The sequence below is a fragment of the Schistocerca nitens genome, chromosome 4 (genome assembly GCF_023898315.1).
Source record: "Schistocerca nitens isolate TAMUIC-IGC-003100 chromosome 4, iqSchNite1.1, whole genome shotgun sequence".
In the NCBI taxonomy this organism is placed as follows: Eukaryota; Metazoa; Arthropoda; class Insecta; order Orthoptera; family Acrididae; genus Schistocerca; species Schistocerca nitens.
Window position 1 is genome coordinate 395738370 of NC_064617.1, and position 18659 is coordinate 395757028.

Below are 18659 nucleotides of genomic sequence, written 5' to 3' on the forward strand. Positions count from 1 at the left end.
ACAGGCATGGGCTGTAGCCCACGGCTTCCAGTTTTCAGGTGCGAAGTCGTGTGTCGTACATTTCTGTCAGTGTCACACCGTTCATCCAGAAACAGAACTTTACCTCAATGACAATCCACTCACTGTAGTGGAGACATATCGATTCTTAGGACTGGTCTTCGACACCAGATTAATTTGGCTACCTCACCTTCGTCAACTTAAACGGAAGTGCTGGAAGCACCTTAATGCCCTCTGCTGCCTGAGCAACACCAACGGGGGTGCAGATCGCTCTACGTTGCTGCAGCTCTACAGAGCCCTTGTTCAATCCTGCCTTGACTATGAGAGTCTGGTTTATGGTTTGGCGGTGCCCTCAGCATTTCATTTACTTGACCCAGTGAACTACTGTGGGGTTCGCCTAGCGACGAGAGCTTTTAGAACGAGTCCGGTGACCAGTGTCCTGGTGGAGGCCGGATTCTCTCCATTGAAGGTTAGGTGTCCGCAACTGCTCGTCAGTTATCTTGCACACGTTCATAGTTCTCCTGCGCATCTGAATTACCATCTCCTTTCCCCAACCACGGCGGGTCATCTCCCTCATCGATGGCCTTGGTCAGGGCTTACGGTTGTGGTTCACATCTGGCCCCTTCTGTCTGAACTGGAGTCCTTCCCATTACCACCTCTCCTCGAGGTCCATTCACGTACACCCTCCATGGTGTACACCTAGGCCGCATATTCTTCTGGGCCTTTCGCATGGCCTTAAGGACTCCGTTAACCCTGCGGCTCTCCGCTATCACTTCCTCTTGGTTCTCGACATGTACTGGGATCATGAATGGTTTACACCGACGACTCGATGGCTGATGGTCACATAGGCTTTGCGTATATTCATGGAGGACATATTGAACAGCACTCTTTGCCAGATGGCTGCAGTGTTTCCACTGCAGAGCCAACAGCTATATCTCATGCTCTTGAGCACATCCCCGCATGCCCTGGCGAGTCATTTCTTCTGAGTACTGAATCCCTACAAGCTATTGACCAGTGCTACCCTTGCCATCCCTTGGTAGCATCCATTCAGGAGTCCATGTGTGCCCTGGAATGGTCCCATGGTTCAGTGGTGTTTGTGTGAACCCCTGGACACGTTGGAATCCCAGACAACAAACTTGCCGACAGACTTGCCAAACAGACTACGCGGAAACTGCTTCTGGAGATGGGCATCTCCAAAACTGACCTGTGTTCTGCCTTATGCCGCAGGGTTTTTCGGCTTTGGGAGGTGGAATGGCATAACAGTACGCACAAAACAACCTGCGTGCCATTAAGGAGACTACGAATGTGTGGAAATCTTCCATGTCGTCGTCTCGCAGGGAATCAGTTGTCCTCTGCTGGTTCCGTGTTGCTGTGGCTCACAAATGACGGTTGTCCACTTCTTGCTGGACTGCCCACTTTTAGCCATTCTGTGGCAGACTTTTAACTTTCCCAGCACCCTACCTTTGGTGTTGGGCGATAATGTCTCAACAGCAACTTAAGTTCTACATTTTATTTGTGAGGGTGGGTTTTTCATTTGATCTAAGTTTTAGCGCATGTCCTTTGTCCCTCTGTGTCCTCCACCAAAGTGCTTTTAAGGGGGAGGTTTTAATGTGTTGCAGAGTGGCTGACTTCTCCTTTTTATTCTCATGGTCAGCCAGCCATGGTAATCTGATCTCTTGTTTTGATCTCTTCTACATGTTTCTTGTGTGTCTATGTGGTTTTCTTGTCCAGTTTTGTCCATTTTAGTGTTTGTTGCCCTTCTGTTATTCTTGTGGTTTTCTCCTTTCTTCCAGCTGTGTTTTGTATGTCTCGATTATTTTACTCCCACTCTTGTGGAATTATTTTAATCGGAACGAGGGACCAATGACCTAGCAGATTGCTCCCTCCCCGCCCCTCTTTAAACCAACACACTTTTCACTTCAAGTTTTTGTCTACTTTAACCTATCTCTGACACACAAAATTCTATTGAGATTTTTTACTGGACCAACACCTTGATGCCAATGTGGGAAAATGAATTTTCTCACCATGAGTAAAAGTTTGCATTTTTTTTCTTTCCAGTCTGACAACAGCTTAGTAAACAACCATTTCATGCACTCTTTTGTACCTTTTTCTGCTGGTTGCTGCCACTCATCAGGATGGAAGGCACTAGCAGATGACACTTGGCTCTGAGCACTATGGGTCTCAATATCTTAGGTCATAAGTCCCCTAGAACTTAGAACTACTTAAACCTAACTAACCTAAGGACATCACACACACCCATGCCCGAGGCAGGACTCGAACCTGCGACCGTAGCAGTCCCGCGGTTCCGGACTGCAGCGCCAGAACCGCACGGCCACCGCGGCCGGCAGCAGATGACACTTACTTGGTCACTTATTAAACGTTGTACCTAATTAACATTGTGTTTTGTATAGCCTTTTGAATCACATTTACTGATTTCTCTAAAGAGAAGCACCCCCAATGGAACTCAAAATGCTATTAAACTTATCATGTGCTTCCATCTGTGCATCTTCATCAGACAAAGGCTGAAGCTGTGACATCAGCCAATTTCTTATGGATTTCCATGTAACCGCTTAACACTCGAGTATGCGCGCCATTTTTCATATCATGAGCAGGCGCGCGGCGCATTTTGTATGTGTGTATAGAATAGCTTTGTTTATGTTACCAAGGTAAGTCATGTATGATCAAAATCACAGTTTAATCTTAGAGTTTATTTAAACAACGAGAAAATAAGCGTATATTATTCGAGCTAAACCACTGTTTTATTAAAAAATAATGAAATAAATTTTCACTATAACACTGTTGCTAAGGACAGGTGTTACAGAGACAGTAACAACCCACTCAAAGCATTAAGCAGTGGAGTTGCATCATATCCCAGCCAGCTGCTTATTCGATTACCAGGTATCTCGTAGAAAACTGCCTCAATGTGGGAATAAGTTTGTAGTTCGTAATCTATGTAATTTTTTTTGCACGGATTGTAAATTTTTTTCTCGCCTAGCTCGCTTTATATTTTATATTACTGCTGCTCACTTGGACGTACGACAACACAATTTATCACTGTGTTACATGAAGCAAATAATGAAGGAATAGGTATGGGTTTGCAGTTGTGAAACAAAAATGGAACTGTGCAAAATCATTTTATTTTTATTTGGTGCACTTTATACACCTGCTCGAGGGTTAAACACAACTTTTGCTCAATTGTTCAGCTGATTTGCCAAATTTGCATTTATGCAGGTCAGATTTTTCCAGTTGTGATATTCTTCAACAAAAAAGGATTGCAACAGTATATTTGCAGACATTCAGATTTTGTCTGCAAAGTAGCTTTATGATAATAACAAATTGTACATTCATAAACTAGAATGACTCAACAACAGTTCCTTTTGTTCAGGAGAAAATTCTCCAGCATTTAGCAGCCTTAAGTTAATTACTTTTTTGTGTAATATAGTTCTAAAAAGTTGAAAAACAGAATAAGCCAAATGTTTCATAAATATTCTGTTTTTATGTGACCTGTGGGACATCACACACTGGAAAATAGAATAACCAAAAATAAATATAATTATACAACTGAGAAAACAATTAATGCTTCTCATATTGTTGGAATAGCTTGTAGTTAATTATTATTGCATCACCTTCCTCCTGAGAAACAGAGGCGGCCAGAAAATGAGTCTACCAACATACAAACATTTCTGTAATTTTTTGGTGAACTTATAGCTGTGTTCACCATCCTGTATTCTGAAAATTTCTTGTTTCTGGGAGAAATTGATAGCAAAACAATAAAATATAGAACTTCAGTGTCAATTTGATGTTAAGGAGGATTAAATTTGTTAAAAATTAATTTATCATCTGTGTCACACTTTTTCTAGAATGACCTAGTAGTCGTTTGTAGAAGGAATTGTACTGGATTGTTTGAAACCTTAAAGAAATAAAGCATTCTAAAAGTTAGATATTTCAAAGAGAAAGAGGTACTCTTTCAAATAGAAGGGATCAGACATGGGTTCAAAAATTAATTACTTTTACCAGCAAATCTGTTTTCAGGCAACTTCACGCTCGTTGATCTCAAGGATTGTCAAACCAAAAGTGATGTAACTTACAGGTTTTATTAACAAACTGATAAGGTTAAAAAAGGGGAATTTTTTAAACCAACTACATAAAGAGATCAAGCTGTTTCAACTTGGGAGAAAATGTGTCGTGACAAGAATGTATTGACAGCTTTGTGTAGCACTTGGAGTAAAAATGGTGAGCTAAATGACACACAATTTACAGAATGTGCACAGTGCAAACTGTTTAGCTGTCTTGCCAGGTTTTGCAACTTTACCACTAGTATCCACTGAAATACAACACTTCGAATGTGGCTAAAATTTTTGAAATGTCGCCGTGACATTTGGGCACCCTTCATTTGGGAGATTTAGAGGATCAGAGGTGTGAATATACCACTAAAGTTTGGAGGGAGCCATCTCAGTGTGTTCAGGATGGACTCGACCACCACCTGGGGCATCCTGGGTTCTTTTGATGGCTTGGGAGATGGGTGTGGTTTTGTGGACAGCTGTAGAGAAGCAAACAGTGAACATAAATTGTTCTTTATTAACCCATTAAACTTGGAATGCCATATGAGTGCACCTTCATCTCTGGTGCGATTCAGTGTTATCTTGTAACATTCCCAATTGCAGTGGCAGGTGAGCTAGATGCTCCATACAGTGTACTTGCACTGCCCTGGTGGCGGTGCGGTAACTGAGCACCTGTGGCGCCCCCACTGGGGCATAGGGTAAGACAGTGATGTCTTCCAACTTTGCAGCAGCGTCCCAGTGGCAGAAGACAGTGTTATCAGGCCTTTATCAAATACTACAACTGAAACAAAATCTGACACATTGAAAAACAATGAAACAAGGTTACAAATGATACAAAGATACCAGAATGTATGCATCTCATGAGTGAAATTCAAAGATCTTCTCTGCTACTCAAATATTCTACCGTCCCAGTTGAATCAGCTTTGCAGTCTGCTGTTATCAGAATGAAGTGTACCTTTTTCTTTGTTTCTCAACCATCATGCTTGTGACACCACAATGTCACAAGTTGGAGATGCGAACCGATCACTACTGGAGGATGGCAGCCGTCTTGGTGTGTCAGACTAGGCTCGACTCCCATGTGGGGCATCTTGGATTCTTTTGATAGCTTGGGAGAAGGGTGTGACGTGGACAGCACTCTTGTGCTGATTGTAACCTCCTTGCTTGGACCAAGGTTTAAATGCAGCTGTATAGCTCTGGCCATTGTGGAAGAAGCCATGTTTCTTGGCAGCATTGAAACATCTGGAATGGGGGTCTCTTCATGTGGAAGTGGGTGCATGGCGGAGGGTTGTAGGGTCGGCAGGTAGGTACCCTCGGCTGCTGGCAGTGATGTGGCCTGGTTACAGCTCTGGACTGTAGGGGAATTTTATGCCATAACAGGGATCCCCTACACACAAACTATTAAAATTCAGCAGCTTAAAGTTTTTAAACCTTTCTTGGGTCATAATCACACTAAATTAAATATATGGTTGAATGGGGCCCGTCTCTAAAAGAAGACCAACCTATTTTGATGAGCTAGTTCTGAAATCTGTGTATCAAAGAAAAGCAAAACGGAAGTAGGCCATTAACAACAACAGCAGCAGCAACAACAACAACAACAATAATAATAACAGTAGCAGTAATAGAAATGACAATAAATACTCACATTGATGCTTCTGATTTTGTTACTAATTTGAGTGTATGTTAATCATGGTGAAATCTTTATTATACATAATTTTTTTTAATCTTGCTTTGTTTTGACCCTACCCCTGTAGGATTAACTAATTCCTAGTGGAACTCTGTCCTTCATATCGTTTTCAATAGTTTTAAGTTGCACATAGATTCCTGTGCATCAGAATGTTTCCCTTGCTACTTTGTGCCGCACACTTAAAACGCATTTCACATTGTAACAGCGTCGGTAGACTAATGTTACTTGATCTTTTTGTCCCACATGTGAAGAATGCCATAACTTTGCAAACCATAACTTCTACCTGGTGTCAGTACTGCTCTGAGAACGTGGGTTTCACTTAGTTTCTTGATCATCAGTCACACATTCCAGTGTTTAATCAGGCTACTTATCCCAAGGAACTACTGGCAGTTCCATGTGAATATTTAAATACCATCCACACACAGCCTATCAAGACATGGTGCAGAATCCAGTGCTGCTGAGTTTTTCCTAGTATTCTTGCAAACCTCCCCACTGCCCTTTTTTTGTTTTTCAGCCCTGCTTCCTCAGAAACATTTTCTAGTGCCTCATCAGTGGTTTCCTAAATCTGATCTAGCTTTTCATTTGTTATCGGACTTTTGAGAAAAAAAAAGGGGGGGGGGGTGGGGGGTGGGAAGAGAGTGAGAGTGTTTGTGATTTATTCTAATCTCTTTTCTAGGGTCACAACTGACTTTGAATGGTCATAATAGTGATTGTTACTTTGTAATTACTTTTGTTCAATGTTTTTCTTTAATTTTATTTTTGGTTCATTCTCTTTGTATATTTAAATACTGACCGGTAACAAAATTTATGATTTTTTTTTTAATATATTTTCAAAGAATGTGTGTAAATCGATGCTGTGAAAAACAATGTTACATCTGTGTGTTGTTGACTTCCATGGTCAGCCATATTCGGTATCTGTTTTATCTAAATGCACACTTCATCAAAATTAGTTACCAGTTGCCATTTAATGGGTCATTGCTTTTTCTGCGTTAGAACATTTACTACCATGCAAGAGATGCACAATCATGAAGAACCTATAGTTAAAATATCATTCTCTGTCACTAATTGTAATGACATGTGAGTAATACTAGTGTTTTTTCAGGTATTACTCTGTGTACACCCGCAATCAGACAATAATGGTTCATTTTTTCTGTGGTAATTTTTTTTGTCTGATACAGATAGTGAGAAGATGGTATATTACCAAAAGTGGGAGTAATAACAAAGAAAGATTAATACAGCTCTGTCACACATTTTCTGAAGTACCATTATGTGATTTATGCCTTAAAAGTGAATGTAATTAGTACTAATTCAGTACCTACCAGTTCATCCACCATATTGCTGTCGAAACATAATCACTTTCTATTATTGTTATCCTACTTCATGGTACTTGTACAGAGATTGTGATGGAGGTGTCTGTAAAGTATCTGAGATGAGGACATGTAAAATCTCTCACGGTCATTTAAGTGTTGTCCATTTCAGAATAAATAGCCCTCAATCTCACCATGGAATGAGTTTCTGTATTAGGGAGTTGATAATTTTAACCTATTCTCAGAAAAGTCTTGTAAATTTATTCGAAAGGCTAACTGTATCCTTCACTGCCTGAAATCAGTACTTGTTCCATTCCTATTAAATACTAAAGTGGACAATTTTGTGATTTATCTGTTGGCAAGCACATAATTCTCAGTAAATCTCTGATTGCAAATCAGTACATAGTTTTCAATTACAACAAATTGAAGGTTCAGCCAAGGATCCTTTCATTGTGAATGTCTTAATCAAGTAATTAGAAAGAGTTTTCGTGGATGCCAGGAGTGGTGATCCTGTTAAGTTCATAGACAGCATCTTTGTTGTATGGGCTTATAGTAGACATGAACTACTTAGTTTTTATTCTTGGAACATCAAAATTCTTTCTCCATTGTGAAATTCAAATTATCTTCTTCTCAAAACAACTGAGGCATGTAAAATGTCAAGGGCATGGTGATCCTAGCGAGTCTCTATATGTAACTACTTTGTTTCGGCATCTCTTCAAAGATGATTTTGGTGAAAGTGTGTGGGGCTTGGCACAGAGAAGGTAGTAAATCCATATCACATGACAAAATTTGGCCAAAAGAACCTTCATCTTTTTCATTGTTATTACACTCACAACAGTGCTTTAGAAATAATTTATTTATTTGATCAAGTGGACAGGATGTACAGAGGAATATACCTTTCCAACCAGTATGTAAACCCATCTTATTGTCATGTAGGGTAAATATCTCATCATGGCTGTTCTTCTCAAGGAAGCATAAATTTTTAATTATCTTTTATTAGGTCATGTGTTAAGTCTTCCTGCAAGTGTCAAAGAATAAAAGAACTTGACAGATGTAAACAGTGCTGTGAACAAATATGAGAAAATGAAGTCCATTTTGTTTTTGGGTTAATACACCTTGTTCAGATAAAAAGGAGGCAGCCAAATTGTGACAATCTTGAATCCCAGCCCACTAGAAGACAAGTATCAAGCCATTATACTTGACCAACACATTTTTAATCGAAATCTCTGTCTCATCGCTGTAAATTAAAATTTATGGAACAGGATGTCAGTTTAATTGAAGCTTGAATTTCTTCTTTCCCAAAAGAAAAAGAAGTCATTATCCACAGTACAAAGTAATTAAGGTATTCTTAAATTCTGCTTTATGTATGTTCTGGATGTACACTAAATTTTGGATAGTTCATCCAGTGTGTGTTAATCTGTGATTCTGTTGGCGAATTTTAAGAAAAACTTACAGAAGCTTTCATTGTACTGCTCCTGCTCAGATACTGCACTACCTGTGACCAGAGAAGCTTAGAGTATAGCCAAAAAGAAATTATGTCTATGAAAAACAGAAAAATCTATGGAAATTCTTGAATTTCAAAAGACCGAATCTCAAATGCCTTAAAGTTCTATCCATGCACTATATGGACAAGCAGTAAGTGATATTCACACCAATGTTGACCCAGTTAGTATATTTTATAGCAAACAGTTGTCGATTACTGTGTGTGACTGTTCACTGGTATAATTGGGAGATGTTTTATGAGTCTAATGGGATGAAACATAGCAGGATGAGGTGGAAATGAGGTTGCATCTTGTCTGTTCAGAAATATTGTAACACCTGGATGCACTTACCAAAGAATATCTCTGCAGATTTGGTGTGATTATTGTGCTGGACTGCAGGACTAAAAGAGAATTGCATAGTTTTTATGGTACCTGTTTCAGTTACAGCTAATAACTATCTTGAAACAGTTTATTTGAAATTTTTAGTGTCTGGATACTTACATGTTCTTGTGGCAGAGATTTTGGCATTATCAAGTCAAGGAAGAAAATCTGCAAGACAGTGGTGCAGAGAGAAGCTGCAAATATGATAAAAGGGCACAACTATTAAGTGTTGCCTCCATGAAGACTGAAGATATCCAGGATGTACCAAATGCAAGTGATCAATTCCTGAGTACAACCATTTCGAAAACTGGCATCCTTGCTTTGATCAGGATATCAAAAACTGATTTGTCCTATGTGAAGATATTCCTTAAATTTTACAAGCTGGAAACTTGGATGAAGATCAAGATCACAATGGAATTACATTATCTATACCTCTTCCACCACTTGAGACTAGAACGTCTATTAGTGAATTTAAAAACAAATCTCTATTGGCCACACTTGAAATTTTTTTTATAATAAACATGAAAAATTTCTCTCAAAACTATGTGCTTCAGAATAGCAAGCTTATCTTTAACTTGTATGTACAAATTCTTTTTGTGTTTGACATGATGCTCTTGTATAATTTGTATTACTCGAGTTTCTATATTTCGCTAGAGGTGTGTGTGTGTGTGTGTGTGTAGAAAGATAGGAGTCTGTGATTCACCCATGTTATGGGTAATGAAAAGTATTAATATTGTCCTTCACAGTAAGTTCAGCTAGGAGGCAAATGTGAGGTACAGGGGTCGGATAAAAATTTGGAAATACTGCAAGTAATGATTGATTGAACATAAATGCAGATGCTAGCCAAGCCTTCAGGTTGCACTTTTGTATTTGATCCTTAAGAGCATTTGCTTAACATCCTCAATATGTTGCAAGTGTCACTTGTGGTCAGAACAGTGTTCTGTGTTGTTATTAGTGCATCTGTTGGAGCTAAGTGAATTCAAACATGGGAAAATTGTTATTACTTATATGATGGGAGCTTCTGTAGCCAAGGGAGCAAAGTATTTGGTGTTTCAAGTATACCACATACTTTGAAAATGCAAAACATCATCCACTAATCATAAAGCAGATGACAGTGTATGTTGAGGGATTGTGGCCAAAAAAGGGAAGAGCACAGCTGTAAACGTCACTGCAGAACTAAATGTGACACTCACAAACCCTGTCAGCACCAAAATAACACAAATGTATCTCCATAAGCATGGAATTACAGGGTGAGCTCGAATTCCAAAACCACTCATCAGTGATGCATAATCTTGAACCATAAAACCTGGAATATTGACCAATGGAAGAGTGTCATTTGGTTGGCCGAGTCTCGTTTCATGCTGTTTCCAACTTTTGGCTTAGTTTATGTCCCAACAGTAAAACATGGTATGGGTTCAGTGATGTAGACAGCCATATCGAGGTATTCCATGGGCCCCATCGTTACTATGCAAGGTCACATTAGTGCCAAGAATTAAGTGACCGTTTTGACTGATCAGGCCCATTCCGTAGCACAGTGTTAGTACCCAGTGTTGTGCTCAAAGGTGACAGGGTCCTTGTTCACACAGTTCAGATTGTTGAAGACTGGTGTTGTGAACACAGGGATAAATTGACGCATCTCTCCTGGCTACCATTCACAACCTCTCACTGTTATCGAGCCTTTGTGGTATACTTAGGAGAGAAGGGTGTGTGATCGCTATTCGCCTCCTTCATAGTTACCTGACTTGACATTATTATGCAGGAAGAATGGTATGAGATTCTCTTGAAAACTGTATGGGACCTGTATTTATCTGTTCCAAGATGTCTGGAAGATGCTTTGAATGCCAATGCATTCCTACACTGTATGGTTTGCCATATTTTTGTCCAACACCTGCATAACCTAACAACTCATTGCAGAAAATTACAAACCAGTATAAATGTCAGCATTTCTTGAAATTTGTTACACTCATGAATAATTTTCTATTGGTTTACTTGTGCCTTTTCCAGCACTCACAAAATGTGTTTGTCAATTGTTGAAATTTTTTACAAACTTTAGATGAATTAATACTTTTTGTGATCAGACCTATCTTATTTCGTGCCACATGTAAAATTATCATTAAATTTGTTAAGTTATGCCTTGTAGTTTATTTTTACTACAGCTTTCATTGGTGATGTTATGATATGGGCATTTAGAAATTTTATTCTATCTCTCTGTTTAATCAGTTACAACTCTCCATAATCCCATGGACTAAGGCATGCCACTTTCTTCTATCCTATGTTTTCTTGTAGACTTTCCAATTTGGAATCCATTACTTTTGTGATGCTATTGATACATATCATTCTTTACTATCCTGTTCTAGTGCGTTTAATCTTCTATAGTGTTAATGTCTTTTCTAGTGAATCGTGTTTTCTCATAATGTGCCCAAAGTAGGTCAGTTTTTGTTGTCAGTATCATACCTTCCAGGGAGCCATCTGGTTTTTTTTTATTGTAATACTGACCTGTTTTTTCCTGTTGGGGTCAATGGAATTCTAAGGAGTTTCATTGAACACCACAATTGAAAGGTTTCTGTTCTGCACCGTTCAGCCTTTGTTAAGGTTCAGGTGTCACACAATTCTTTTATCACAATTGGAAAGACCAGCACCCATACCGTATGGAACTTTGTTGTTAAAGTTATGCCTCAGCTCCTTAAAACATTGTCAAGCAGGGTGTATATGCTCCAGGAAAGCCGGGAAAAACACGGGAACTTTTTGATCGGGGAGAAACCTTGGAATTTTTTAGAATTTTAGAAATATTTCATTGTTTTAGTTTTCAGTTAAATTTTTGTAATTTTGACCAGTACGAACTGATACTATAACAAAGATTTTTACTGTGGCTCACGACTGCAGAAAAACACTGCAGCAAGTAACACACAAATGAGAGAATAACGCCAAAATAAAACTGTAGTTGCAGAGAAAATTTGCTATTTACAACAACAAAACACAATGCACACACAAGCATCTGCTGACAGCAAAATGTGTCAAAGGATTTAGGACAACAACTATGCAATACCTTGTTACAAGAACCTGCTTTCAATGAGCATGAAGTCACAACTGTTCACAAATATTGCTTATGGTTGTGTGAGAGACATTACTTTTCAAAGTAAATTCCCTTTGATGGAAGATGAATTATATTATGTATGAGAATGTGAGAAGAATTTCGTAAATCATTGAGTGTTTGACTCTCATTCAAAACTTAACAACACTTTGAAGACCAGCCACTTAGAAAAATTTTGGGCCCAGAAACCAGCCATTTAATCCATTATTTAAAATTGTACTGGCACATTTGTGTTTGATATATTTAAAGGGTAATACATGCTAAGAAAGACCAAGTTTCAAGGTAAGTTTATAACACATTTACAATAATGATAGCTAAAAGTATAGTTATCCTTTAAAAATGGAGAAGTAAATTCTTGAGCAATTTTATGCTCAATTGGCTTTTTTTATGGAAAAGTCAAAGCACTCGACAGAACATGTATTTCAGCAAAGTTATCCACGAAATGTTCAGTGTAAAACAGTGGAATTTATAATCATGCTTGTCAGAAATATTCTGCTGCAGTTATTTAAGCTGTGCTCTTTAGGATCCTAACCAACCATACCCTTGAAAATTTTTGACGACTAACATTATATGTGAAATCTTAGCTTTTCAAGTAGCTGTACTGTATGTACATTGATTTAAGCCATTGAGTTTTCCTATTTGTTTGTGCACACTACTGAACAGTGATGATGTTTGGCTGACTACATCACATAGCCTATGCTCTGAATATCTGCTGTCATTGGCTGGTGAGATCATGCGACATGAGCTATGATTGGCTGATGAAAGTGCATCACAGCGCAATTTCGATTTCAGTGCTTCTGTAGCTACCGTGCAGTATTTGGTGGGGATAACAGTGTATTGGTTTTCGATAGCTCATATCAGCAAAGCAGGTTGTGACCTCAATGTTGAATTAAGAAATTTTATACTTTCGTAATACAAAAATATGCAGTGAACATGTTGCTGCACAGCAAAGGTCTTTCCAAAATGTGTTGTTTATTGCTGTATTTTGTTTCCTTAAGTGCTGGGAAGTTCTATGCCGGTATATGGAACCTTTACCATTCAAAGGATTGATCTGTTTAAAACTCCGAGGCAAAGTGTATTGTCATTTAATATTGGGGGTGATGTACTTTCACCCAGTGTACAGTGTATTTTCACCTGGGAAAAAGTGTATTTTTGACAGGGAAGTCTGTCAGCGTACACACCCTATCAAGGTTTGACATTGCCTTTCTGCCAGGTAACAAGGATTTCGTGGCTCCAGTCACCATCTTGGAGCCAAGATAACTGAGCATTGAAATATCCCATGTAGTGGTAGGTGTAATAACTCTAATTCTTGTTTTCTTGACATTCAGCGGTAGAGTATAAAGTCTTGCAGATATTATGTACATTTGTATGCTTGGTGTGAACTGCAGTAAACTGTTTGTCTGGAAGTACAAATTAATTTTTCTTAGTTGTGTGTTTTGTTTAATTAACAAAAAATGAGAAATTTTTGTTGGTGGTGATTTTAAGTAAAAATTGAGGTTTTGTTATAACATCTGAAGTTTTTTGTAAATGTGAACATTTATTTGACTTCTTTTCCACAGAAAAATAAAGGAGCCGATCTGAATGAAGATGATGATACCATAAAGCAGCCTTCTAAACCTTCAAAGGCAAAGAAACAGCAAAAAATTATGGTGCCTGATGAAGATGAAGATAGTGAGAGTGAAGAAAAATCTAAAACCCCTGTCTCTCAGAATAAGAAAAAGGGGGCTAAGAAAAGTTTTGCTTTGTTGGATGTAGAAGATGGTGACTCTGGCTCAGCTAGTGATAAGGATAAGAATAGAGACTCAGAAGAAGACACGCGTGAAGTAAAAAAGGCAAAGTCAAATAAAAAGGTGGTGTCTAGGACTGATAGTTTTGAGGATGATAGTGAAAGGACGAAAGAAGATAAAAGTGCAGTGAGTGGTGGCAAGAAAGGGAAAAAAGCCAGGCGGAAGAAGGATGAAGATGATGAGGAGGACATTGAGAGAATGTTAGCTGAACTGGAGATGGAATATTCAGGTGTGAAGAAAGAACAGGTTGAAGGTACAGAGGAGAAAAAAGTTAGTGCAGATGGTGATTTAGGGGCGAAGAAAGATTCTAAAAAGAAAAGTAAGAAGAAATCTAAAATTGACGTTGAAGACGTGGAACTTGATGATGATGATGTGACTATAGTTGATGGTGAGGAACTTGAAAGTACTGTTAAGACTGCTGCACAGAAGAAGAAGGAGAAGAAAGAAAGAGAGAAACAGAAGAAACTTGCTCAGAAGAAAGTGGTAAGTTTCTGTTATGTCTTTTTATAATTTCTTTTAATTTCTCTTTGGGCCGGGTAGAAAACTGATCATTTCATGTAAATGGTTGATCTCCTCCAGCCCCCCCCCCCTCTCTCTCTCGCTCTCTCTCTCTCTCTCTCTCTCTCTCTCTCTCTCTCTCTCTGTGTGTGTGTGTGTGTGTGTGTGTGTGTGTGTCTTCCTACCTGAATCCACATAGCGATCAAATGCTGCTTAAAGGCTGCTGCTGCGACTGTGACTTCATATAATACTTTCCTTTGCTGTTGGAAAGTTTGTTTTTTGGCATTATCAAAAGTTTGTGTGTAAATGGTCATACGTCCACTGTTCATAGATCACATGTTAAGACAAAAAACTTAAGCATGGCCTTGCCATTCTTGCCAACGCCTTACTTCATAAATGGTCTACAAACAGTAGATGTTTGACCACTTCCACACAAATGCTTTATAATGACCATAATGTACAAATTGACCAATAGCTAATAAAATTATTGCACAAAGTTACAGCCTCAGTACAGGGGCATCCAAAATCAGTCTGCCGTTACCTGTCTAGTGGAGTAGATTGGCATGCAGTGGTATACGATGCGGATTCTGTTCGTGGGATCTTAGTTGCCAGTGTCAGTCAGTTAACTTTGTGTACTTGCAGATAGACTTTGGTATATAGGACACATAAGAAAGGAACGCGAAAATAAACCACATGGTTTACTTGAATCGCCACGAAGGACAACTAATAATTTTGGGAAGGAAACCCATCATTATAGACAGTTTCACAAAAATCAGTTATACAACCAATGGTGGAGAACTTTCAAATAAAACTAAAAATAGTGCCGACATTATGGGATGGGATTTTTGAAGACATACTAGGTGCCATAATTATTAAGCTAAAAAGTGTTAACAATCTTGACAGTCACACTGCTGATGATGACCTCTAAAATGTGATGTATATAAATAGGCAATGAATAATTTCTTAAAAAATACATTGTGTGCTTTCAAACCTGACTGTGTTCATATAGTTTCTCTTGGTACAAAATTTACTACATGGTAATAAAAGTGTTAAACAGTTTTCCAAGGTAAATGCAGTCAAATGTGGTCCAAAGCAAATCTCTGTCTCAGTTACTATTCACCTGATTCTAAGAGACATTGCTTAAAACACACATGCAATACATATCCAGAACACTGCAGAAATTCCCTTCAAAAAATGTGTACTGATTATGGACTTCTACATAAAAAGCTTGACGTTCGAGGTGAGTTCATATATTAATTTTTATTTTTTGATAATAACTTTATTTGTTAACCTACAGCAATGTTATCCTATTCAAAATATTCCTCATTACATACTATACATTTGTGTCAATGCTTTTTCCAATTCCTGAAACACTTTTGGAACTGTTTCTTTGGGATGTTTATAGCTCTCTTAACTATGCATTTTATATCTCACCTATGCTTGTAAAACTGCTGTGCCCTAAGGCCTGCTTTGAAATGTTTGTACCACTTGTAATCTCCTGTTTTACTCATATACTCATATACTCCTCAAAATATTTACCATTTCTAAAAATTTGACACACTTCATTCCATTCTTATAACAAAATTTCATACAGATTCTCTAATATATTTAAATACAAAACAAAATATTGTTGCTACTACCAAAACACATGTAACCTTTTTGACAGCTGACAATAGACTAAATACTCAATATGCATAACATTGTGCAGGTCCTTTTCAGATATGTTTGTGAAGACCGTGACCAAAAAGTAGTGTGAATCAGACTAATACAACACCCGGAATTACTTTCATAACATTCTTTGTGTTGCAATAATTGTTATGTTTCAACAAAACCCTTTGAAGAAACTACCATTTAATAGGAACACAAAGTAAGAACAAACTTTAAATTCTACAGATTGATTGCACTGTATGGGGTTCATTTTACAAATAGCAGTGGAGGCACATACATTGACATGAACAGGCATTCAGTTCTGTGTTTGTAGTAGGATCCTGACTTCCATTCCTATGTTAATATTATTTACTCTATAATGTTGTGTTTCAGAAGTAGCTATTGTCTTTTCATTCCTTGTGTTTTTAATGTATTTATCTAAAAATAAATGCTGCCGGAATGTATCTGTACATGGTGTTGCAACAGATTTAAAGCATGTGCTGCGGCAGGGCTGGTACTACGTTGTGAAACAGCCTATAGAAGTGCCTTGTGACATAGCTGGATAGGCAGAGTAGGGGCTCACTCACTGATCTTGAGTTTACCGCAGAGTATAGCATGTCTTCTTTTAAAGAGAAATTCATTACAGTTGGTCTGTGAGACAGATTGCTGCTTTGTAGAACTAGCATTGCGTGGATACAGTGTACAGTATATTTAAGGCACCTACTCGTTACAGTCTTTTATTTTATTTTTTTGGGTGGTGGGGGTGGGGGTGTCTATGTAGTTTCTGTTGTTGTTGTTTTTTTTTTTTTTAATTAGCACAAGAATTGTGAAACAATACATCTTAATAGCCTAAATGTAATTTTCTGTAAGACAATGTTTGCTGTGTTTGTGGCAGTCTTCAAGCTACATAAACTCTGTTGATGGTGCAACTTAGTTCCTCATGGAGTGTGCAGGTGACTGGCTGTAGTTTGTTGTGGTAACCCCAAGATGCCTAACTTCTACACCCGTACTCTGCAAACCACTGTGAAGTGCAGGGCAGTGGGTATGCCCCATTGTACCAGTTATTAGGGTTTCTTCCTGTTCCATTCATTTGTGGAGCACAGGAAGAATGTTTGTTTCAGTGGCTCTGTGTGTGCTGTAGTTATTCGAATCTTATCCTCACAATCCCTGTGAGAGCAATATGTAGGGGTTGTAATATATTCCCAGAGTAATCATTTAAAGCTGGTTCTTGAAACTTTGTTAGTAGACTTACTCGGGATAGTTTACGTCTATCTTCAAGTTACTATCCATTCAGTTTATTTAGTACACCTCTGACATTCTCCCACAGATTAAAAAAACCTGTGAGCATTTGTGCTGCCTTCCTCTGTAGAGATTCAATATCCCATGTTAGTTCTATTTGGTATGGGTCCCACACACTTACGCAATATTCTAGAATCAGTTGCACAAGTGATTTGTAAGCAATCATCTTTTTAGACCGATTACATTACTTCTGTATTCTACCAGTAAACTGAAGTCTACCACCTGCTTTATCCTCAACTGAGTTTATGTGACCATTCCATTTCGTACCCTTACAAAGTGTTACACCCAGGTATTTGTATGAGATGACTGATTCCAACTGTGACTCATTGATATTATGGTCATAGTGTAAAACATTTTTTGTAAACTGCACAATTTTACATTCTGAACATTTAAAGCAAGATGCCATCTTTGCACAACATTGAACTCTTATAAAGTTCTGACTGAAAATTTATGTAGCTTCTTTCAGACACTACTTCATTCTAAATAACTGCATCAACTGCAAAAAGTCTGAGGTTACTATTAACATTGTCCATAAGGCCATGAATGTACAACATGAACAACAAGTATCCCGACACTTCCCTGGGGCACACCTGAAGTTGCTTCTACATCTGATGTTGACTCTCCATCAAAGATTACATGCTGTGTCTTCCCCACCAAAAAGGTTTCAGTCTAGCCATAAATTTCACTTGATACTCCTTATTGTTGCACTTTTGACTGGTCAGTGTAGTTGTGGTACTGAGTCAATGTTTTTTTTTCAGAAATTAAGAAATAATGCATCTACCTGACTTCCTTGATCCAAAGCCTTCAGTATGTCATGTGGGAAGAGTGCGAATTGGGTTTCATGTGATTGATGTTTTCAGAATCAATGCTGGTTGGCATGGAGGAGTTCTTCTGTTTGAGATACCTTATTATGTTTGAGCTCAGAATATATTCTAAGATTCTACAATAAATCAAAGATACTGGACAGTAGTTTTGAGGATTGCTTTTACTACCGTTCTTGTAGATGGGTGTGACTTGTGCTTTCTTCCAGCTGCTGAGCATGGTTTTCTGTTTGAGGCATCTAAGATAGTTTATAGTTAGAAGAGGGGCTAACTCAGCTGCAAATTCAATGTAGAATGTTATAGGGATTCCATTAGGCCCTGGAGCTTTGTTCAGTTTTAACAATTTCAGCTTTTTCTCAACACCACTGACAGGGATACTGATTTCACTCATCTTTTCAGTGGTACAAGGATGAAATTGGGGCAGTTCTCCTGGGTTTTCCTAAGTAAAGGAACATTTGAAAACGGAGATAAGCATTTCAGATTTTGGTTTGCTACCCTCAGTTCGTTCCTATCTCATTTGTTAGGGACTGGACACTAACTTTGGTGCCACTGACAGCCTTTACATATGCCCAGAATTAAATGGTTTCATGAAAGATCATTTGACA

The 18659-nt window shown here is 38.3% G+C and overlaps 1 protein-coding gene across 2 annotated transcripts in view; it reads left to right on the forward strand.

Moving 5' to 3' along the window:
* LOC126253437 (eukaryotic translation initiation factor 5B) overlaps positions 1–18659 on the forward strand; it is a 432003-nt gene that overhangs the window by 42335 nt on the left and 371009 nt on the right. For both annotated transcript variants that reach the window (XM_049954783.1, XM_049954781.1), the window contains exon 4: positions 13562–14272. In XM_049954783.1, the coding sequence (XP_049810740.1) occupies positions 13562–14272 (711 nt within the window). The remainder of the gene's footprint in view (positions 1–13561; positions 14273–18659) is intronic.